We start from the raw sequence: 25,109 nt of genomic DNA, 5'->3' as shown, positions 1-25,109 counted from the left end.
TTAATTTTGATGTCCTACATCAACTTATATTTTCTTAATTATATATTATTGTACACTGGAAGTGCATTTTGCTAATTTTTGGTATATAAATTAATATGCAGCTTGATCTATTATGTATGATTTATAAATAAAAATATATTTTTTGAATAGTCTTTAACAAACTAATTGAGATAACATAGCTCTTATTGCTGGATTTTGATTCTTGAATAACAACTTCATTTTTTTTGTTTTAGCCATTCATTAATGTAAAGAACCTTATATATTTATGTGCTTAGCTGGAGGATTGTGAGCCACACTGTACTTTCTATGAGAAAAATATATCTATATTCTTTGATGTTAGAATATTTATTGGATAATGTAGAATGCAACAATGACGAGGGATTTAAATAATTTATACAAGCATGATTCCTTTTTCATAAATTTATCAAAAAGAATAGGTCACATTTCAGATAATAAAATTATAGTATATGTTAATATAATTACAGCTAATAGCAGTTATTGCAACATTTAGGTATTTTTAAAATAGGATAAAATTAAAGAAAAATAAAAATTAGCCAATGATTAGTCAACATGCATTTTGGATGTATAGTTCTAAAAATTCAAGTGTGTAGTTTTTGGAATTTTTAGATGTGCAAACTTTACATAAATAATTGTAAACTAGTAACTATGCATAATAAAATAAAATAAAAGTTATAACTAACTCAGACATAATCACATTCTGAGATGTAGTAATTCTCACTGTCCTATCATCTTAGAGTACATGAGGCAGAGAGGAGGTCCAAGGCCATTCCGAAGCCTAGATTCATGGTTTACTCATGCAAGCTTTCTTAGCTTCGTGAAGGAGGAGTGGAGAGGTTTGGGGGAGATGCAGTTCACTGACAAGTTGAAGGCTTTGACAATCCTGTTAAGGAATTGGCATAAGACTAATTTTGGGGACATGGACAAGAAGATTACGAAGTTTGAGGAAGAAATCAAGAAGATTGATGACTTGGTAAGCAATGGCGTGTATGATGGAACGATGGAGGCTAGAAGAAAGGTGTTGGTTACTTGCTGTGAGAAGTGGTATGTCAGAAAAGAAGTCCATTGGAAACAGATGTCCCGGTCACGTCAAGCAAAGGAGATGGACAAAAATACAAGATACTTTCACAACATAGCCTCAGCAAGACGGAGGAACAATAGGATTGATACATTGATAATAGACGGTAGATTGGTGAGGAACCAAGCTAGAATAAAAATTGCTATCAAGGAGTACTACAAAGATTTATATCGCCAGGAAAATTCCCCTATGCTGAGCTTCAGAGATGGTTTGGTAAGTAGGATAGAGCAGAAAGATGCTGTAAAGTTGGAGGTGATGCTGACAGCTGAGGAGATCAGGGAAGCTGTGTGGGATTGTGAGTCTTCTAAGGCACCAGGGTGCGATGGGTACAACATGAATTTTGTTAAGAGGTGTTGGGGCGAGATTGGGCCTGAATTCACGGCTGCAGTGCTGGGGTTCTTTCAGACGTCAAGGTTGCCAACAGACTCTAACATCACTTGGGTGGCGTTAGCACCAAAGTTCATAGGGGCAAAGGAGATTAAAGATCTACGACCTATCAGCATGGTAGGATGCGTTTACAAGGTTATTTCCAAGGTGCTGGTCAAGAGGATAAGACCAGTGATGCCAGCATTAGTAGGGGAAACTCAGAGTGTGTTTGTAAGGGGTAGGAAGATACATGATGGGGGCACTTATCGCATGTGAAACAGTAAATTGGCTTAAAGTGAGAAAAAAGGAGGCGGCCCTAATCAAGCTAGACTTCCAAAAGGCATATGATAGAGTCAAGTGGAGCTTTGTGGACATAGTACTGCAAAAAATGGGGTTTGGCCATAAATGGAGATCGTGGGTTATGGAGTGTGTCTCCACAGCGTCTATGTCGGTTCTGATAAATGGGTCACCTTCCAAGCCGTTCAAGATGGAAAGAGGTCTGAGACAAGGTGACCCACTTTCTCCGTTCTTATTTGTACTGGTTGTGGATGTTTTACATCGGTTGGTGGGAGAGGCAGTCAGGAGTGGGCGGATATCACCTTTGTTGATCGGTAGGGATAGTGTAGCTCTGTCACATCTTTAATTTGCTGATGATACGATTCTGTTTTGCCCACCAGAGGAGGACACTATCAAGAATTACAAGCGGCTATTGAGATGCTTTGAGTTGATGTCAGGTCTCAGTATTAATTTTGACAAGTCGAGCTTGATTCCGATAAACTGTGAAGAACAATGGATCCAGAATATGTGCCAGTTGCTGGGGTGTAAAGGTGAGACCCTTCCAGTTAAATACTTGGGTATCCCCTTACGAGGAAATCCGAGGTTAGTGAAGACCTGGAAGTCTATAATAGACAAAGTCGAGGAGAAGCTCAGTCTGTGAAAAGCTAAACTTTTGAATAAGGCTGGGAAGTTGGTTCTGATAAAATCAGTCTTAAATAGTCTGCCTGTGTACTATTTGAGTTTGTTCAAGCTGCTGAAAGCTATTGCTGAGAAATTGATTTCACCGCAAAGGAGGTTCTTGTGGAGTAAGGATGATGGTAGTAATGGAATGGCATTAGTCAAATGGGAAGTGGTGCAGGCCCCGAAAAAACTAGGCGGGTTGGGAGTTGGGGATGCTATGGTTTGTAACACCGCTATGTTGTTTAAGTGGTGGTGGAGGTTTGCTAAGGAGGATTGCCCATTGTGGAAGAAGGTGGTTTGCTCCTGCTATAATCTGAACCCCTATGAGATGCTGTCAACTCAAGTGTTACCTATTAGAGGAGGACCGTGGAAGGATATCTGCCATCTATATATAGTGAATGACCATATAAAGGATAAGATGATTACAGGCTTGTCTATGGAGGTTGGTGATGGGCGCCGTACGCGGTTTTGGGAGGATATTTGGTTGCTTGGTGGGCCTCTAAAAGAGCGGTTTCCCAGGCTTTTCTCTGTTTCAAACCAACGTGGATCTGTTATAGGGGATTGTGGGTTTTGGGACGGGTTAGAATGGATTTGGAACTTCTAATGGAGGAGAGAGCTCTTTCAATGGGAGTTGGGCCTACTGGGTCAATTACATGAGACATTGAGACCTGTGTAACTAGTAGTTAACAGAGAGGATAAGGTAGTATGGAAATATGAGAGACAAGGAATTTATACAACTAACTCATTTGTTCAGGTTTTGCAGGAAGCGATACTCCCGGAGGAGGTGACAAGCTACAGCTTTACAAAGACCATCTGGAAAGGGTTAGTTCCCCCTAGAGTAGAACTATTTGCTTGGTTTGTCCTACTGGATAGGGTGAATACAAAGGAACGGTTAAGCCGGTTGGGGATCATTAATCAGGACAACAACGTCTGTGTTCTATGTAATAAGTATGCGGAGCACGTGCACCACTTGTTTCTATGCTATGATTTTACTTGACAGGTGTGGAGTGCTTGGTTAGCGATGATTGGACAACAATGGTCTGTTGCAGGGTCAATGAGGGAACATTTTTTGAGTTGGACAGAGGGACCAAGAAGGAGAGAGGATAGAGAGCAACGACTGAGATGCTTCTGTGCGATCGTTTAGAATATCTGGCTAGAGAGAAATAGAAAGATCTTCCAGAATAAAAGCAAAGGTGTTGAAGATATCACTCACATGACTGTGTTGAGCCACAAAGAGTGGAGTTGTGTAGATCCCTTTAGTTGTTGATGGCAATGCCGGAAATGACAAGAAGCTTCTTTTATTGGTACTATGTTTATTTTATTTGATTGTTAGCTTCTATTTGACTGCTCCACTGTATTGTGTTGAGCTCTTTCTTTTCAAAAAAAAAAATCACTGCATGTTTATTTTTGACCTGGTAATAGTAGGAAAGCATAAATTGCTCAGAGCCTTTGAACAAAATTACACAGATCTCATGTAAACCAAAATAAGAGCACACCACGTGTATTAACTAGTTGATTCTAGCTACTAGCTAGGTCTGGCTGTATTAATAAGAGTCAATTACACAGTATAACAAAATGATCATAATTCATAAGGTCACGCATGAGACAATTAACATAGGCTATTAAATGCACAACATACAAGCTTAAGTGAATCTTTATGAAGCATAAAGTTTTAGTGCTAAATTTTTATTTTGTTTTTAATATTTGCATTTTTTTTATTTCAAACATCTTATTTTATTTAATTTTAGTTTTGTTAAAATTAATTTTTTCCCAACATATTCATTTTTCTATTATTATTTTCTTTTAAATAACAGCAACAATCATAATTATAGGAACCATAATGGTAATTAGTGTTTAATAGTAAAAATAATAGAAGAATAATAAAAGAAAAAATAATATTCTGAAAAAAGATTTAAAGAATAAAAAATGTTTGAAAAAATATTTAATTTTGATTAAAATATAAAAATATGGCAATAAAATCTAGAAACAAAATAAAACTTAACCCAAAACTAACAAAAGGACAACAAAGAATAGTTTACCCATAAATTAATTCAAATAGGGAATTTGCTGGATTTCAGATTTTCTGACATCATGAGTTAATTTTATTGATGGTTAATTTATTAATTTGTTGAATGCTGGTGCGATTCTGAATTCAATTTAATTTGCATTCTGAGTTTGGAATTGGATTCAATTTAGTTTTTATTGCTTATGTGTTAAAAAAGTGCCGTTATTCTTTAGAATAAACGGTACCTGAAACCTGCAGTGCGATGAGTGAATCCATGTTTATGGCTGCTGTGTTAAACTGTCCCAAAACCTCCTTCAAAATCAACCCCACACCCGCTCTTCCGCCTCCCCCAACCTCCTCCACACTCACTTTCAAACCAAACAACAACATCCCCACACTCTCCGTCGCTGCACAACCACAACAACAAGAACACACCGCTCTGCTCGACACTCTTCTCAACAGCACACGCAAGAACAAGTGTTCCAATCCATCAGAACCACCTCCCCCTTCAACTACCTCTTCGAAACAAATCTTCACCATACAATTCCCGCCCTCACCTCCAAAACCAGGGAAACGGTACATATTTCTCTCTTTAATCCCTCTCCAATTTATCTACTCATTAATACAAAAGAATGGAAGTCGAGATTTCTGGTAAAATTGCAACAGTAATATAAAAGCACATAACATTGTACTAAAAAAATCATTTAAAAAATTGATGAATTTGGTTACCTATGGTCTTATGACAGAGTGCATTTGATAGAGTCCTTGCCTCAATTCCCTTCAAGGGACAGGTTTTGTGTTATTATTCTCTATTCTTGTACTCTGTATGAACTGTTTACTTGGTGCTTAACTAGACAAGCTTGTGATGATTTGAGAGAACCCAATATATAACTGCTAATGCCGTTGTGTCCACTCCTGATCCTAATGTTACCATAGCAAAGAAATGTTATGTTTTTCCCGTTGAGTTTGTTGGTGAGTGTTTTGTTAATTGGTATTTCGGATTGGTGCTTGCAAACACATTTTATCAAATGATTTCAATCGCTATGAATTGGCATATATATTTGGTATAGGTTATGGAGGACGAGTTAGTTTGCTAGAAATGATAGCTTGAAAAGTACGATAAAAATAGAATTTCCCGGAGCAACTGGGATAAAAGTAAATATTGCAGTTATCATTAAGTGCTCTAAGTTTATTCATACTACCCAAACTTCAACATGCTATGCTTATTCTTTATCATATTGTTCTCAATTTTATCAAAATATTTTCTTTACAAAAGCAGAGACGAGGATTATAGAAACTGTTTGTTGCCACCTTATTACTTCTGTAGCTAGAGGGTTTATGACCGGAAGTACTATACTTCATTATGGACAGTCTACAATAAAGGCATCTGGAACTATTGTGGCAATGTCCTCCCGGATGGTGAGGTCCTTATATTTTTTGTTTTGCATTCTTACAATTTTTTGTCTCTTTATTTAATAGGCTATAATGTTATATAACACATCACAGTTTTGGTAAAAAACCAAAAGCTGGCTGATGAGGTATTATTCCTTGTACTCTCATCTGCATCTATCTTTTCAGTACAATTGAAGTTACAGTAAAAGACTAGATTTAGAAACCCAAGGAATGAATAGACAGATCAAATAATATTGCAGGAATAAGAAACAATAGGCAAATCTATCTTATTATGTTATTTTTTTCTTTTTTTTTTAAGGCAGCGTCAATGTTTTTCTTCTTCAGGTGGATAATATTATTTTCTTAAGAGCCTAGTTCATATCATACTGTACAGTTGCTTCTTGATACTAGCGAGGATATGATTAATGATGGATAATGTTTTTACTATTTTTTAATAGTTTTCTTTTATCTAGCTTTCTCAATTCTTTTTATAATCAATTTCCCTTGTAGATTATAGAAAGGGAGTTAATGACAAGAGTTGATTATGAGGAAGTCAACAGAAAAGTTTTAAGTCTGTTTAAATACGGTAAGGTAATTAAGCATTTTATCATGTCATTTATAAATTTTGTGAAATAAAAAAAGTAATGATATATCTTCTCAATGTATCCCAAGACGGTAACGACACACTCTCAGTGTATGTGCTATCTGTTATTTGGATTATAGAGATGAATAGATGGTGTAGACTTATTTTTTAGAATTGTCGGTCTGTTGCACTGGATCACTTCTAGTTCAATGAAAATCTCGAACTTGTCCATGTATTCTTTTCAATAATGCCTTACTGGAACAAAAGTATAAATACCTGTGATGAGCAGGAAGCTTATCGTTATTATTGTTGTGATGCAATTTGACTTTTTGACATTGGCTTGCTTTGATGAAATTCGAATTTCCCACGTGTGGCTTCAGAACATGGCTTTATATTGGTTGACACAAAGTATGAATTTGGGAAGGCAGAGGACGGTTCAATTATGTTGATTGATGAGGTTCATTGGAATCCTTGATGTTTATTAAATTCTGAAATGTACTCTGCACAATTTAAGAATATAGAATAAAAGTTTAGTTTTTGAAAATTGCAGGTGCACACTCCTGATTCAAGTAGAGGATTGCCAATTCTTATCTTGAGCGCTTTCAAAATGGTTTAGAGACTGAAAATGTTGATAAAGTGCTCTATATATATCAGTAACTTTATTTTCTATGTAGAGTGTATTATATTTTATTTTTTGCTTAAAGGTTTAGGGATATGTTATTTTATTCCGAATAAGCTAACATATCCCTAAATCTTTAAGCAAAAAATAAAATATAATGCACTCTACATAGGAAATAAAGTTATTGATACAGATAGAGCACCTTATTAACATTTTCAGGCTTCAAACCATTTTTAAAGCGTTCAAGATAAGAATTGGCAACCTAATATCTTCTAAAACGAAACTCTATTCTATATTGATAAATTGTGTGGAGTGCATTTTAGAATCTAATAAACATCAGGGATTCTAATGAACCTCATCAATCAACATAATTGAACCATCTTTTGCCTTCTCAAATTCATACTTTGTGTCAACCAATATAAGGCTATGTTCTGAAGCCACTGGAAATTCAAATTTCATCAAAGCAAGCCAATGTCAAAAGTCAAATTGCATCACAGCAAGAATAATGATAAGCTTCCCACTCATCATAGAGAAATGCAATTTATACTTTTGTTCCAGTAAAGCATTATTGAAAAGAATACACGGACAAGTTCGAGATTTTCATTGAACTAGAAGTGATCCAGTGCAACAGACCGACAATTCTGAAGAATAAGTCTACACCATCTATTCATCTCTATAATCCAAATAACAGATAGCACATACATTGAGAGTGTGTCGTTACTATCTCGGGATACATTGAGAAGGCATGCCATTACTTTTTTTTGTTTCACCAAATTTATAAATGACATGATAAAATGCTTAATTACCTGACGGTATTCAAAAGACTTAAAGCTTTTCTGCAGACTTCCTCATAATCAGCTCTTGTCATTAATCCCCTTTCTATAATCTGCAAGGGAAACGGATTATAAAAAAAATTGAAAAGGTTAGATAAAAGAAAACTATTAAAAAATGGTAAAAATGTTATCCATCATTAATCATATCCTCACTAGTATCAAGAAGCAATTGTACTGTATGATATGAACTAGGCTCTTAAGAAAATAATATTATCCAGAAAAACATTGACGCTGCCTTAAAAAAAGACGAAGAAAAAACAGCATAATAAGATAAATCTGCTTATTGTTTCTTATTCTTGCAACATTATTTGATCTGCCTATTCATTTCTTGGGTCTCTAAATCTAGTCCTCCACTATAACTTCAAATGTATTAAAAAGATAGATGCAGATGAGAGTACAAGGAATAATACCTCATCTGGAAGTACAGGAACATCATGATCTGCAACTTTGGTTGTAGGCGTGAATATATTTTCAACTAGCTTTTGGTTTTTTACCAAACTTGTTATGTGTTGTATAACAATATAGCCTATAAAATAAAGAGACAAACAATTATAAGAAAGCAAAACAAAAAATATAGGGACCTCACTATCGGGAGGACATTGCCACAATAGTTCCGAATGCCTTTATTATAGACTGTCCATAGTGAAGTATTAGTCCTTCCGGTCACAAACCCTCTAGCTACAAACCAGCCGTAATAAGGTGTCAACAAATAGTTTCTAGAATCTTCATCTACACTTTTGTAAAGAAAATATTTTGATAATATTGACGGCAACATGAATAAAGAATGAGCATGGCATGTTGAAATTTGGGTAGCATGAATAAACTTAGAGCACTTAATGATAATTGCAATGTTTACTTTTATCCCAGTTCCGAGAAAATATAATCTATTTCTATCATACTTTTCAAGCTATCATTTCCAGCAAACTAACTCCTCCTCCACAACCTATACCAAACATATATGCCAATTCATAGCCATTGAAATCATTTGATAAAATGTGTATGCAAGCACCAATCCGAAATACCAATTAACAAAACACTCACCAACAAACTCAACAGAAAAATAGAACATTTCTTTGCTATGATAACATTAGGATCAGGAATGGACACAACGGAATTAGCATTTATATGTTAGGTTCTCTCAAACCAACACAAGCTTGTCTGGTTAAGCACCTACAAGTGGGAATAAAGAACATTGAGTGTGATCCATGATGAACCAAGTAAACAGTTCATACAGAGAACAAGGATAGAGAATAAGAACACAAAACATGTCCCTTGAAGGGAATTGAGGCAAGGACTCTATCAACGTAACTAGAACAAGGTACTCTCCATTATCATATGTCTCTAACTTGTGCCATAAGACCACAAATAAGCAAATTCATTAATTTTTTAGATGATTTTTTTTAGTCAATATTTTCTGCTTTTATATTACTGTTGCAATTTTACCAGAAATCTCAACTTCCATTCATTTGTATTAATGAGTAGATAAATTGGAGAGGGATCAAAGAGGGAAATATGCACCTTTTCCCTGGTTTTGGAGGTAAGGACTGGAACTGTATGGTGAAGTTTTGTTTCGGAGAGGCAGTTGAAGGGGGAGGTGGTTCTAATGGATTGGAGCACTTGATTCTTGCGTGTGCTGTTGAGAAGAGTGTCAAGTAGAGCGGCGTGTTTTTGTGGTTGTACGGTGGCGGAGAATGTGGGGAAGTTGTTGTTTGGTTTGAAAGTGAGTGCGGTGGAGGTTGGGGCAGGCGGAAAAGCGGGTGTGAGGTTGAGTTTGAAGGGGGGTTTTGGGAGGGTTTAACGCAGCAGCCATAAACATGGATTCACTCATCGCATTGCAAACTTTTTAGGAGTATTGACCTACTTTCCAAGGTTGCAAGAACCAAACCGGTTATTGAACTGATCGAGTGATAGGTTCAATGGTTCAACTGGGATCGAACCGTGATTGAACCGATTTGCTTAAATATACAATAAAATTATTAAAAATTCAATATATAATTTCATTTATTCAAATTTAATAATTTCTAAACTAATTTCAAAATGTCCGTAATTTATCATTAAAAGTTCACAAAATAAATCTTTTTAATTAATTTCTAAGTTTCAATCAAGTAATAAACAATAACTTCTAATAATCTAGTAATCAATAACTTTTAATAAGAGTATCATTTCCATCTCACATAAAAGAACAGAACAGTAAAAATCCTCTAACCAAGAATCATACATTCGTAACACAAAACAAAGTTCAATTCAATCACAAATTCTTAAATCTGTTGAATATAACAGAGCCAAAGCATATAATCATATTTAGTTTTTGGGATTCTAATCCATTAATCAGCAACATGGTTCTGACTTCTAAATCCAAACTAAACAACAACAAAAACTAAATTGAATCCAATTCCAAACTCAGAATTCAAATTAAATTGAATTCAGAATCACACCAGTATTTAACAAATTAAATAAATTAACCATTAATAAAATTAACTCACGAAATCAGAAAATCAAAATCCAGCAACAATATTATTTCAGAAAATTAGCAACATTATTTCAAAAAATCAGCAACACAGAATAAGCAAAATTTAACAAAATCAGTAATTCAGAATCATTATCTCAGCAACTCAGAATCAACATTATTACAAAACAAACAAAAATATATTGAAGCAGTAGTGTTAGCCGGCGGTGATGGAGGAAAGGAAGTGGCGGCGACGGAGGAATGAGAAGTGACGGCGACGGATTTGAGCTCGAACAGAGAGAGCGAGAGAGAGCTCGAAGAAGGACATTGAGCTCGGACAGAGAGTGAGAGAGAACGGTGAGACCTCAACACAGAGAGAGAGAGCACAATGAGACCTCAACGCCATGAGCTCAACACGGAGTCGCAGACCTTCGTGCGACGGCGACGAGACTACAAGAAAAATACCCATTCAGCCACATTTTTTTAAGCTACATTTGAAAAGCGTAGCCTATTTATAGAATAGGCTACGCTTTTCTCCGTGTTACCTTTTTATAAGAGAAAAGGAAACACAATTGTGGCATCGTTTAAAAAGTGTAGCCTTAGGTATTATAGAACTTACTTATAAGGCGTAGCCGTATGATGATATCTTTGGGTGCACTTTTCGTATCAAAGAGAGCGCTTTTAGAGAATAACTTATTTGTTAAGTTTTGGGTGCACTTCAAAAGTGATGCCTAATGTATCTAGGGGATGTGATTTGATACTCCAAAGTTGTTTGGAGTTTTAGTGCTCTTTAATTAAAAGTAAGAGAAAAAACTTGTTTGGAGTTTTAGTGCTCCTTAATTAAGAAGAGAGAGAAGAATCATCATTTTTTTCCCAAAGATAGTATGTTATATTTCATTAATTATTGAAAAATGAAATACAAAGATGTCCAAAGGCAGGACAGCATAATAAAAGGTGAGGATTTCCCAAAAACACTACACTGAAGGCATTCATCCAACGGTGCGTGGTCGAAAAACGAAGAAAAATCTTAAAGAAGAAAGAATGATAAATCAAATTGAATGCAACTAAGAGCTTGCCTCATGGAGATGATGACCTAAACTGGGAGTTCTTTGGACATAGCTTGCTAGAATGGCAGACGGCATAGAAATAGAACCTTCAAAAATCAACTGGTTGCAAGCTTTCCAGCAGTTCCAGCAAATGATGGCAAGTAATTGAGGATTACGGTCAGCATTCTTCAACGAGTTAAGTATCTCTGTTGATGCAGTCCACCATGTCCAAAAGTCGTTAGGACTTTGAGGGAGAAGACAGTCACGAAGATAACTCTGAGACCATACGTCTTTAATTCTAGAGCAATCGATCAAACAATGAGTGACTGTTTCCATTGCTTCATGACAGCAGGGGCATATTGGTGATATAGATGAGATGTGGTGATGAATCTGAGCAAGCACCGGAAGTCGGCCATGGAGAGCTTTCCAGATAAATAGCTTAATTTTGTGAGGCAAGTTCAACTTCCATAGATCAATCCACGGCTTTTTTTGCTGCATATAATTAGGGCAAAGCTCCAGAGGCGGATGGTAAAATAAATAGCCAATTCTGTAACCTGAAGCTGTATCATATTGCTTGGATTTGTTCAAATTCCATTGCAATTTGTCCCTGCTCTGCTGAATTTTAACTGACAAAATCCTGTTTGCAACGTCTTGGGAAAATAAGCAATAAATTATTAAATTCTATTTGGGTTAAATTTTTTGTTTTAATTTAAATTTATTTTATTTTTAGATTGACATTAAATTATTATAAAATTATGATAAAAATAAAAATTTAAAAGAATTAAAAGGACATAATACTCTTATTATTCTAAATTTTTTTTATTTAAACAAGCATATTCGTATTATTTTTTTAAAGCGGTTAAATATGATTTTTAAATATCTCAACAAAAGAGATAGATATATGTAATCTTTCAAATTAATAATACTAGAGTGTATATATAAGTACATAATATCTGAAAAGATTAATAAATCTTACCTAAAAAATATAGTTAGAGATATTTTTTACTTAAGATAATAAAAATAATACGAATAGAAAATGACGAAGGATATGTAACGTTAAACAAGACACCGGTGACGGTAGTGCAACGGTGATAGATTTGGTTAGAAGTGAGATTTAAGAAAGAGAGCTACGAGGTAAAATAAATATAAAGGATTTTTTAATTTAAAGCAGAAGAGGTAAAATAAATATAAAAAAATAATGAAAATTTTAACTGCAAAAAACTAATTTGAAAATAAAAATATATGGAGTATTGATTTATTAAATAATTAAAAACTTTATACACGGTTGATTCACCAAACTATTAGGAAGTATTGTAAACATAATCGTATTAAAAATAATATGAGTATATTAATTTTTTAATTTATAATTAATGATTTTATATAGTTATTTTTTTAAATCGAATAAATATAATTAATCATATGAATATAATAATATGAATATGTTTATTTTTATTAAATTAAATTAAGTTATTAATGAAATTATATTTATTTAACCTTTAATTTAAAATTTTTATAATTTAAAATTTTAAATTATGTGAATAAAATTAGATTAAATAAAAATTAAAATATACCAGTATGATTTAGATCGTACTGGAATGAGTTTATGAAATTCTAAAACAAAATAAATCTTAAAAGATAAAAATAAAAAAATTGTTATGAAAAACAATAATTTTTTATTTTATTTCAATAAAAAAATTAACACTAATAAAACACTAATTAAGAAAAAATGTTGCTTAATAAGTAAAGGTGGAAGATTAATATTTTATTATTATTTTATAATTTTTATTTAAAAGTATAATTTTATGTTAGTGTTAATTTTTTAAATATTAACTTTAAAAAGTATAATTTGTTGGCATTAATTGTTTGATGATGTTATCAATATATAATAAAGACTCTATTAATAGAATACTTGTTAAAAAATTGTGCCAACATATATTACAATATTGATAATATAAAAAAATTTTAAAACTCCAAACATGAGGGAGTATTCTAACATCCACCTCTATCTAGAAGCAAAAACTTGACACTTCGGTAAATTTTTTTCCTCTTTTTACCTGAAAGCACACTCAACTCACACTCGGTGAAATTTTTTTCGTTTCCCTCCAAAGCTCATCACTCACCTCCAAAGCCCGAAGAAAACACTTTCAAAGAGCTCACCTACGCTAAGATCGAAAACCCTCTCGCTATCGCCATTGACCGTCTTCGCCCCCCACTCACCACATCGCTGCACGCACTCACCACATCGCTGCACACACTCACCACTCGACCGTCGCTCCTTCTCGACCCTCCTGCACTGATCGTTGCTGCGCCGCCCTCACCATCGTCGATCTCTGCGCTTCTCATCGTCCTCTCTGTGCTCACGTCGTTGATTAGGTATGTATTAATTTCTATTTGGTTCTGAAATTTGACGGGGTTTAGGGTTCCGATTTTAGAAACCGGTTTCTGCTCGGTAATCACAAACACAACAACTATGCTCTTATTTGTTTCTTATATTTCAATTAGAATGTTGAAATTTGAGAGTAAACCAAGTTGATGCATGAGCCAGATACGCTTGGAGCTGAACCCCTCGAAGAAGAGTTAGGTGTGACACTTCCAAAGGATGCATTCGAACTGATTTTTGTTTTTATCCAAGAGTGGTAAGTGGTGTCTGCTCTCTGCTGCATTACTTTAGTTTTGTCTCCGTATTGATTCTGTTTTTATTTTTTATTTTTTTAAGTTGATACGTTTATAAGCATGATTAGGATGATTAAGATAATGAAACTTTGCCTCCTTTTGTTTGCCTATTTTTGCCATTGTTTTTAGGTAAAACTGCAAGCATTATATAAAATTAAAATGAGGCGTCATTTGTGTTACTGTCGTGAAAGCATATCAGCTGAATATGAAAACAGGAAAAAAACCTAAGAATTCTCTTTATCTTCTAATTAAAGACTTAAATAAGCATCATCTCTAATGATATCTCTTAGGATCAATTAGTCGGAATAGTAAAAAGATTTCACTCCCTATCTAATATTTGAAGATGTTGGTAATAGGTCTTAGCTAAGATCACCATTACACACAGATAGATCATAGATGCTTTGAATTTTAGTGATAATAGCCAATTAAAATGTGTCAAAAAAATAACAGCAAATGGGAAAAAGGGAAAAACTTGGTCCTAGAATGTATAATACTGTTATTTGATGAAGCACAGTGGAAATAGGAGTTTTATTAACCAAGTTTTGAGTTACATATGGATAAAAACAGCTGTATAAATTCTTATGTAGCTTCTCATTCTTGTTGCAATTAAACGGCCATTCCTTAGAAAAAGAATTGTAATGTGTTATTATTTAATTACGCATCCAGTGAAAATAATAATTGTGCAGAAATTTCGTTAAAATTAAAGGGTTACTATAAAACTAATGAGAGTGAATGAATAAAGTAGGAAGAATTGGACGGAAATATTTATCTGTGCTGCTGCGGTCTCCAGCCTGTTATCCGCTCTCCTAAAATTATTTGATTCTGAGTACTCAGCCCCCTACTAATTAATAACATGGTAGGGTAGGGTTCCACTGTAACTTTCCTCTTATTTCCCCCTGTATTGTCGTTTCTTTTAAATACTATATATAGTTAGTTAGTCCTTTATGGAAGACATGCATAACTTCCTCCAAAGCTTCCAGAAATTTGATTCCTTGCCTACTACTACTACTATAGTACTAATTGTCAAGCATTTTTTGTGTTTTTGTTAATTTCTTTTTCTCCAAAGCGAATTCAATGCAGCTGCCACTAAGCTGCAGAAGGTTTATAAGAGTTACCATACCAGAAGATACTGGGCAGATTGTGCTGTGGTGGTGGAGGAACTATGGTTAGTTTTTCATGAAAACATGCCTTTTTTTTGTTGGTGCGCGCTAGGTGTTTGATTAAATTTCTATCTTATACATGTAAATAATTGAATGTTTTTGAATGATGAAGGTGGAAGGCATTGGATTTTGCTGCTCTTAAAAGGAGTTCAGTTTCATTCTTTGATGTGGAGAAACAAGAATCTGCTGTGTCAAGGTGGGCAAGGGCAAGAACAAGAGCAGCTAAGGTATGTTTTTTTTCAATTCATCATGATTAAATTCCAATATAAAAACCAGGCTGCAGCTAACCCAACCAACAACACTAACTTCATCTAGTTCTCTTCTTAATCTTAATTAATTTGATGTGATGTTTGAGAAGTGCATCGAGATTGCTCAGAAGTGTCTTGATGATGTACATGATGTTGTCCTTGATAGTTATTCAGATGATTGTTACTAAGAAAGTTTAGGAAAATTTTCTTTTGGCATGCATCAACTTCAGCTTGCTCTTTATTTTTGTTATGCCTCTGTTTTGTTAATAGTTTAAGGATCAAGAAAGACATGATATTAATGTATTAACAACTGGTACCTAACATGGAACAAAACAGCAAAACAGAATGGAAGAGTGAATCAAGATGATCTCACTCAATTTACTGATATAGATGAAAGGTAATTCAAGAAAGAAAAGATAAAGGCTGTGATGGTATCCAAATTGTTGTGGTTCTTTTTTTATTTTTATAATTGTGAATTAGTTTAGTCATTTTCACATCCACTACAACAAAAGATAAAGTGATCTGACTTTTTAACTTGCTTCTAACTTTATACCCGTGTCAAATGGGAAGCAGCCCAGTATTTCTTTCTACACTCCATGTGATGGAATCTATCTTTCTAGCTAGAACGAGTTCTTATGGATTTTGTGCTGGAGTTGTAGATTTTCTATTCTTGATATTAGGTTTCTTTGTTTTCTCTTTTCAATTAGGATATTGTGAAAAGCTTATTTTTGGTTTTATAATGTAACTGTTTAGGATGCTGGTTTCAATCGTAATCATTCCAGTGAAGTTTCTTCTCCAGTTGTTGGGCACCTTCCAGGTTATATGGACTATCGAGTAGGAATGAGACCACAGATCCCTGTTGAGAGAAAATGGGCCCTCGGGCTTCAGGTGCAGTGTTTTACTTGGCTATTTAGTAGTATTTACACAACTGGATTCAATGATACGCAGTTTCTATTTCGCTTGTTTTATTCAATTGATGCCATCAATAAATAATGAATTAATGATGATTTCTTGCTGTTAGAGGAAATAATAATTTTATAAATGTCTGTGATTGTCTAACTGGTTCCAGATCTCTGGTTAGTTTAGTGAATTAGAATTATTGATTAAATGTGTTCATTATATAATTCATTGCTTGTTGTCTTTATCGTGTTTAGTTGTTGTCATCAGACGATTGACGGGTTATCTGATATGCAACCTCTTAATGCACATTGCTTAGGTTTTTCAATGCATATAGAATTTGGTTTTGTCAAATTCAGAAAAGTTTCTGGTGACATTCTAAATTATTGGTAATGTCCTAACCTACTACAGCATTTAAGTCTTGACTATTAATTGTAGTACTACACTGAGTTATTAACCTTGATCCTATCACACTCCTCAATGTTGTTGCCGTAACTTTGCCTTTCTTTCTTTGATTTTCACATATGAATAGTATGTTAATATTGTTTAGCTTTGAAGATTGAAACTCTGAGCGATTCCTAATTTTGTTTGTATCACTGCTGCAGGCCATGCAATTGCTGCAGGTGCAATTGTCTTCCCTCCATCAATCAAAATGGAGGAGGAGGATCTGTTTCAGTTTCTCTTGTCTTCAATCAAAATGCGTGCTGCCAAGATAGAGACGACTTCGGAATCTGCTGCATTCTTCCAAAATTCTGCACTTGTTCTTGCCCCAGTTATCCCAGTGTACTCTCTTGTTACTGTTGTGCAAAGTCCTTTTGGAGAAGTGCTTTCTGCTGTTTCTGTTGTTAGTATTTCAAATTATATTATATTGCTTGCTCAATTTGCAATTCTGATATAGTTAGAGTATAAATAATTATGATTGCTAAAATTTAGTGCTCATTTATTTTAATGCCTTTGTCAAGTTTGTGAATCTTGCTGATTAGTAACTGTCTTTTGCTTCACTCCTTATCATGCTTTCAAATTAAAGAATCAAGTTGCATAGGCTTTTATTTTATTTTCTCTATTTTCAGTTTCTATTTGATGCAAAAGTGCATGGTGTTGCTCTGTATTTGTACAACATTTGTTTTCTGCAATTGATTTTACACTGCCATGTTCCTAGAATTCATGACTTTGATTTAAGAACCCTTGTGGTTTGGTATAAAATGGCACATTTCTTTATGTTAAGTGTCCTTTTATTTTGTTTTCAGCTAGATAGCAATGAGTATATTTGGTGGAAGGCTAATGCTAGAGAGACAAAGGAAGAACTAATTGATAGAGAGCGTAAGTTCCTCGATTAGTTTATTGATAGAGAGCGTAAGTTCCTCGATTAGTTTATTTCTGTTTACGAAGACTTTTGTTGCTAATTGTTTACAATTATATAAACAGCAGTGTATTATAGATGTGCTAAGGAATAACTCTATTCATTTTGTAGAAGCTAATTTAATTTTACTTTTTTTTTTATTTTAATATGAGATGTATGAATATTCAAAATTATAATCATTCCAATATTTTTGGTTCATTATAAATATATTTGTTTAAGCATAATTTTTATTATTTGAAGAATATTATATAGTATTATTATGTATTTATTTTTATTTTATATTTGACTAATTTAATTAAAAATGCACAATTATATATATAATCATATTACTAAATATTAGGTTATAGAAAAAAATTATTAGAATATATATATATATATATATATATATATATACAGAAAATTAAAAAAAAAACAATAAAAGATCTAAGGATTAAAGAGTGAGACAACACAAAAACATTTGTTTATATAGTATTTTTCTTAAGTTATATGACTAGCACTAAGATTTATTCATATATCTTATAACAGTTTTATTTTAATAAATCCTCCACCCGAGGAGAAGGGTTCGGCGATGGCTGAATATCAAAGAGGGTTTAGGGTTGGATTTTTGAGTTCTTTACTTCTTTTCTAGTTTTCAAAGCGAGAAAGGGCCAAAAGGTATCAAAGAGGGGATTTTGATTTCTGAATGTTTTTTTTAAGGAAAAAATAAAAATGATAGCGATTGGAGGACTTTGGTTCTAAACCGGTAACACTCCAAAAATCGGGTTGGTCTAAGAAGAAAGAAAGATCCAGAGCAATGTGACATAAGCTAATGAAATATTCATCATTCATTGTTCAGTAACAATGTGGGCCAAAGACATCGATTTGGTTGACAAGTATACAAGTTAAATACATGGTGCAATTGGCAAAGATCAAGCATGATTTCTATGAGTTAAATGTTCATCCGTCTTTTGGTTTTAAGCTTTATTTATATAATTTTTTTTATTTAAAAAAACACTTCTTGGTAGAATTTTTGCTGCTTGTAAGTTTTAAATATATCCTCAGAAAAGGGTCTATAGAATACATAATTGAATCCTATAACTTTATCAGATAATAGATAGCCAAAATGAAATGTTGAAACATATGGATTACTTCAGATGACAGCACCTCAAACTTTGATCTTGTTATAGTCTCATACAAAAAAAGGTATCTGTCCAACATAATTAGTATAACGACAAGATTACACGTTGGTTTGGAGAAATAAAGCAGTAGATAGATCTATTTGAATGAAGATTAGACATGACAGACGTGCCATGCAACCAAAACCATGATTAAAACATCTTTGTGTAAAAATTAAATGATTAATTCAAACAATTCTAATTCTCAACCAAAAAACACATAATTCTATAGGCAATTTATTTGTGTATTTATCACAAAGAAACACATATCAAGTGGAAAAAAAAAAGTTTTAGAGAAATACCACCAAGACAATCGCAAACAAGATCTTCAGGAACTTCAAGAAGAGCGTGAACAAGATTCATTAGTGTGATTTGAAACCTTATTAAAGCATGCAATCTAGTTAATTACAAGTATAAAATAACAATTATTAGACCAGTCCTATACCAGTAATTAACAATTGTTAGACCAGTCCAATTTTTAGAATGTTATTGGTTTAAAACCAAAGGCCTCCAAACGCGATTGTTTTTATTTTTTCATTAAAAAAAAAAACAGATTCAGAAATCAAAATTGCACTTTCTCCCTCTGAATACTTGGAAAGAAATATAGAACTCAAAAACCCAACCCTAAACCTTCTTCGATACCCAGCGACCATCCCACTTCAGAGTTCAAATTTATCGCCGAACTCTTCTCTTCGCGTGGAGGGTGCTGTTGCCGCCGGACGAAACCGACTGTGGTGCCGACGTCGTTTGTGGAACTGTCCTCTTCTCGTCGTTTCTCTTCTTTCGCCATCGCACGAAGGTCTGCAACTCTGTGTTGCGCTCGTGGTGGTGAGGTCTCATTGTGCTCTCTCTTTCTCTGCATTGAGGTCTCATCGTTTTGCTCTCTCTGTCCGAGCTCAACGTTCCTCTTCGAGCTCTCTCTGGCTCTCTCTGTCCGAGCTCAAATCCGTCGCCGTCACTTCTTATTCCTCCATCGCCGCCACTTTCCTTCCTCCCAAACCGCCGGTAAGCACTGCTGATTCTGAGTTGCTGAGATAATGATACTGAATTACTGATTTTGTTAATTTTTGCTTATTCCGAGTTGTTGATTTTTGGAAATAATGTTGTTTCTGATTTTCTGAAATAATATTGTTACTGGATTTCTGCCTGATTTCATGAGTTAATTTTATTGATGCTTAATTATTTAATTTGTTGAATGCTTGTGTGATTTTGAATTCAATTTAATTTGAATTCTGAGTTTGAAATTGGATTCAATGTAGTTTTTGTTGCTGATGTGTTTTCAGTTTAGTTTGGATTCTGAAGTCAGAACCATGTTGCTGAGAAAGTGACGGCGACGGAGGAATGAGAAAGTGACGGAGACGGATTTGAGCTCGGACAGAGAGAGCTCGAAGAGGGACGTTGAGCTCGAAGAGAGAGAACGATGATACCTCAACGCAGAGAGAGAGTAATGAGATCTCAACGCCACGAGCTCAACACGGAGTCGCAGACTTTCGTGCGACGGCAACGAGAAGAGGAACGATGAGAAGAGGGCCATTCCACAGGCGACAACGGCACCACAATCGGTTCCATCCGGCAACAGCACCCTCCACCCGAGGAGAAGGGTTTGGCGATGAGTTTGAGATGGGATGGTGGCTGGGTATCGAAGAGGGTTTAGGGTTGGGTTCTCTAATGAAATTACGAGGAGAATAACACTATTGGAAGGACACGTACGATAAAAAAGATAGCTGGATGGACAATTTCAATCCCATGCTGAGATTTCTGGATATTTTACTATCCCAGACTCGCTTATTGATCCGAGAAGCCTACCAAAGGTTCAAAGCTGAAGATTCTCGCAGGCATTGTCAAAGATTTGATTCAAGAAGTATTATGTCTCACTGTCTTAATGATTACAAGCACTGAACTCCAATGGAAGCAAGAAAGTGAACAAGAATTGGCCTTAAGAAAATCCAAGCAACGGATGCACATCCTCAAGAGCTACCTTGATGAACTCAACAATGAATCCTACTTTTCTGGTGAAGAGGAAGAGGAATCATCTTATGAGTTTACCTCTGATACCAAAAAATATCTCTATGCTACTGCTGTTGAAGTTGAGTTTTTAAGAGACTTTTTTTTATCTCCTATTTTATTCTGCTGAAAGATGACCTTAATAACCTTTAATTTTCTTTGGATTACTAGGACTTTATCTCTGGTGTAGGTGCTTTTAATTTTCATCCTTGATGACAAAAAGAGAGAAATTAAACTAATTTATGACTTATCAAATGTTTTGCTTGAATTTTGTTTTGCTTATATTATTCTTATGATGGATTATTCATTTATCTTATGGCATTAGCGCACATAGACAACGAGAGCTAGCTGGTTGCATTATCAGGGAAGTTATCTTTATCCTGTCACTCTGATTCAGTTTAAAAGTGTTCGTCATCAAAGAGGAGATTGTTGAGTCAAGCATTGTCATAACTACCTTGATAATGACAAACATTTAATTTTGCCTAAATTGACTAACTTTCTATTTCATGTTTTGCAGGTTTTGATATCAGGAAATCATGATCAAGGACAAAACAACAAGCATACAATATTCCACAACATATCAAGCACAAAAAAAAAAAAAAAGATGTTGCACTTATTGTGAAGTAAAACAAGGAAGTTCTCCTCAATCAAGCCAAACGGTCTATGTCAGATTGTATGCAACGGCTGAAGGAACAAAAGAGAATATTCTTTTTAAGGAAGAAAGCAACAAATAGTTTGCATATCCAGCCAATGAAGCTCGAGTTTTCTTCTTTATTCTTGAGTGATTTATGGTAAAAATTGGACGTAGGTCTCAGTGAATAGGAGACCAAACCATGCTATATATCCTGGTGTCAACCTATCTCTCTTTCTCTCTTCTGTGTTACGAGATAAAATTAGAAATAATCTCTTGTTTTTCTAGGTTATGTATAATCTGTAAAAGTTACTATATATTGTGTTTTCTTAATTCAATTCCCCTCTCTTAAGTCACTAGAAAATTTTCAGAAATAATCTCTTTTGGAGTTTGGTGTGCGTTTGATTTTCTATTGGCCATCCCCAATATTAGATAAGGCTGGTGAAACAAAAAGAATGTGTTTGGATCATGATTCATACTAGTTTTATTAGTTTTAACCGAGAAAGACCGATCTAGTTTAGGGTAAAATCCAATTGTCTTTAGCAAACTGGTCAAAAATTGTCACAAAAAAAAAAAACTGGTCAAAAATTAAAAATTTGGGTAACTGATTTACTGACCTAGTTTTTAATGATTAAACGATTTAAAATAATAAAATATAATTTGTTTAAGAATATATATTTATATATAAATATATTATTTTATTATATTTGATTTAGTCTTAATTAAATCTCAGTTAAACCTTAAACTTTGAAATTTTTAACTCTATTAGTTCGATGATTGGCTCAATTTTAATTTCAAAATCTTGGTTTGGATAAAACTTGTAAACCTAGATTGAGCTTTACTGGAAAAATACAATTGATGGAATTAATAATTTCTTACTTTTTCTATCATTGTAAAGATGTTGAAGTGTTAGAAATATAATATTAATATGTTAGTCGATATAAAATATTTAATATTTGACGTATATGTGCAGCATAGTAAATAAAATTTAATATTTGAATTGAAAATTTTTTATTCTCTCTTTTAAGAATTCTAATTTTCTTCGTACTAATTATCTACTCTCTAGCCTTTTATATTCGTAATATTTTTATTTGTAGAACTTTTTTTTTTATGTTACATTATCCAAAATAAGCATGTTTATTTATGAGCAGTGTTAGATATACAAGTGATATTCAACTAAGTCTAAACAATTTAGGTGTCAACATAACAAGAACTTGCTAGATGTTAAAATAAGGATTAAAGAGTGAGACAACACAAAAACATTTGTTCATATAGTATTTTTCTTAAGTTATATGACTAGCACTAAGATTTATTCATATATCTTATAACAATTTTATTTTAATAAATCTTCCACCTGAGGAGAAGGGTTTGGCGATGAATTTGAGCTCTGAAATAGAATGGTGGCTGAATATTGAAGAGAGTTTAGGGTTGGGTTTTTGAGTTCTTTACTTCTTTTCTAGTTTTCAGAGCGAGAAAGGGCCAAAGGGTATCATTCTGAATGTTTTTTTTAAATGAAAAAATAAAAATGACGGCGTTTGGGGGACTTTGGTTCTGAACCAGTAACACTCCAAAAATCGGACTGGTCTAACAATTGTTAATTATTGGTTCGACCGGTTTGTATACCATTTTTTACCAGACAGTTTTTATCCTTACCGGACCGGTAAAAAAATCAGTTAATCCGATCAAATCGTCCAGTCTGATTTTTTAGAACCATGCTATTTTTGTCTCCAACAAATTCTAGATTAGACATTTAAATCCCCAAATAAATTTAATTAGCTTATTAATCCCCAACAATTCATTTGGTAAGTCACATTGGTTTCTAACCCATTTTGCTCCGCCAACTCTTAACAGAACTATCTTATTTATCACGGTAAGTTATTATGTCAGACGTTAAATATCACGCATACATAAAAGACAAATTGGTTTCTACGCCTATTTGTGCACAAATAACACTCTGTTTCCTTCAATATTGCTCCTATTCTCCATGATCCTAACCATTATTTTGAAACAAATTCTTTTCCCAATTTAGGTATGTGATTGGTGAACATTGCGACCCTTGAAAGCTCGTCAACTCCATGTCGCCTACGAGAAAAAAAGTGTTAGTGATGATTAAAGCATTAATTGTGTATCAAATGGAGGAAGAAATTGAAAGGCTAAAGAAGAAAACTTAAAACGTCATTGTGGAGCATATACCATTGTCATAGAGTCTAGCATACAAAGAACCCAAAAAGATCATTCTTTAGTTGTCCTTAATTCAAGGTAATAATGTTATTGATTGAATTGAACCTTTCGTTAGTTGAATTGAAGTGATATTCAAGTCTTGGAGAACCTGATATTGTTTTAATTACTTGCAGCCTTATTGGGAAAAAAATTGCACATTGTGACTTCTTCACTATCATCCTCCTTAAAACTTAAAAGTGGAGGCCTATATTTCATGAGAAATTGCAACATTAGAAAATTCCATATCTCCAGTTGTACTATTGTTTTCTTCTTCACTACTACTTAAGATCACATTATTTAAAATATAATGATCGAAAAATAAATAAAGCTCATCTCTATCCTTGTTCTCCTTCTTGTTGTCACACATTTTTTTAATCTCCTTGTCTCCATAGATAGTGTGAAATCCGGAATTCAAGGTAAATAGCTTTCGGGTTAAATCAGTATATTTGTTTGTATGCATGATAACTAATATCTTTAAAAAATTTCTTTAAATAAAAAAAATTCACCAAGTTAACATCTAGGAAAAAAAAAACTTAACACTGTCATTTATGTAATGTAGTATCTTTTTATTGTCATTCACAAAATTCTCTCCATATTAAAAAAGAGGAACCACGAGCTTAGTCATGAAAAATGGTAAATATCAATATCACAAGGTCAAACGCAGCTCATAAATAATAGTTTTTTCTTTTTTAATACTTTTAGATAGCGTTTGTTTCCTAAAACTGGGATTGAGATTGGGGACTGAGTATTGTGTTTGGTGACTAGAGATTAGAAATAAAATTTCAGTTCCGACACAAAATTTCAGTCCCTTTAATACCTCCAGAAAGTTGGGACATACGGGACTAAAATTTCTGGGGACGAAGATTGAAACTTTTATAACATTTCTTTTCAAAAATATTCTCATTTAACTTTTTAAATTACAAATCTACTATTCAGCCTCTATATTTATCTTAAACTAAACATGATATTGATAACACGTTTTGAGTAAACTCAGAGAAAAGTAAAGAACTGAATATCAATTGCACTAGGTGCAGAGAATTAACGTGTTTACAAGGCCAAGTACTTCTGCATTATATGCAGAGCTGTGTACAATAATAATGTGTACTTGGCTTCGTTTGGTTAGTGGGTGGAGATAAATAAGACACAGACACAAATATACAAAATGACATAGACACAATGACACATGAAATTTGAGAACTTGTTTGGTACTCAAGGACATAACACTATATGTAATTTATGATTCTAAGAAAATGACAATGTTATCCCTACCACAAACCATCAACACCACTTTTTTACCATTATTTCAATTCAAATTACTACCATTAAAATCACCATAACCACCTCTCTACCACCATTTCAAAACAAATTATAACTATTAATAATAACAAATACAGAATAAATAAAAAATTCAGATCCAAT

The 25,109-nt window shown here is 33.7% G+C and overlaps 2 protein-coding genes, 1 long non-coding RNA gene and 1 pseudogene across 4 annotated transcripts; 3 read left to right on the top strand and 1 right to left on the bottom strand.

The window, feature by feature from the left end:
- The first annotated feature begins 1,850 nt into the window (after positions 1 to 1,850).
- On the top strand, positions 1,851 to 3,526 carry LOC107624684 (uncharacterized). The gene is made up of 5 exons (XM_088503137.1): positions 1,851 to 2,073; positions 2,140 to 2,289; positions 2,449 to 2,861; positions 3,174 to 3,360; positions 3,420 to 3,526. Exons 1-5 carry the CDS (start codon positions 1,851 to 1,853, stop codon positions 3,524 to 3,526), a joined length of 1,080 nt encoding a protein of 359 aa, XP_088359263.1.
- A 3,837-nt stretch (positions 3,527 to 7,363) lies between these two features.
- On the bottom strand, positions 7,364 to 13,686 carry LOC148578645 (phosphoribosylaminoimidazole-succinocarboxamide synthase, chloroplastic-like; annotated as a pseudogene).
- LOC148578644 (uncharacterized) lies at positions 13,400 to 17,902 on the top strand. Of its 2 annotated transcripts, none has more exons than XM_088501974.1 (7): positions 13,400 to 13,716; positions 13,846 to 13,979; positions 15,083 to 15,181; positions 15,289 to 15,403; positions 16,178 to 16,312; positions 16,927 to 17,104; positions 17,569 to 17,902. In XM_088501974.1, the coding sequence occupies exons 2-6, from the start codon at positions 13,876 to 13,878 to the stop codon at positions 17,035 to 17,037; spliced, it is 564 nt and encodes a 187-aa protein (XP_088358100.1). In that variant the 5' UTR covers positions 13,400 to 13,716; positions 13,846 to 13,875; the 3' UTR covers positions 17,038 to 17,104; positions 17,569 to 17,902. The 2 variants fall into 2 exon arrangements, with proteins under 2 accessions (XP_088358100.1, XP_088358099.1); XM_088501973.1 differs by having other exon boundaries at positions 16,927 to 17,165.
- A 1,494-nt stretch (positions 17,903 to 19,396) lies between these two features.
- On the top strand, positions 19,397 to 21,858 carry LOC110268586 (uncharacterized). Its single transcript, XR_002356826.2, has 2 exons — positions 19,397 to 19,840; positions 20,119 to 21,858. It is a non-coding gene; the product is annotated as an uncharacterized LOC110268586 (long non-coding RNA).
- The last annotated feature ends 3,251 nt before the right edge of the window (positions 21,859 to 25,109 follow it).

The sequence above is a fragment of the Arachis ipaensis genome, chromosome B1, assembly GCF_059453495.1.
Source record: "Arachis ipaensis isolate K30076 ecotype BB chromosome B1, ASM5945349v1, whole genome shotgun sequence".
NCBI lineage: Eukaryota > Viridiplantae > Streptophyta > Magnoliopsida > Fabales > Fabaceae > Arachis > Arachis ipaensis.
Note: the sequence above shows the minus strand (reverse complement) of the source record. Positions and strands in the feature narration are given on the sequence as shown.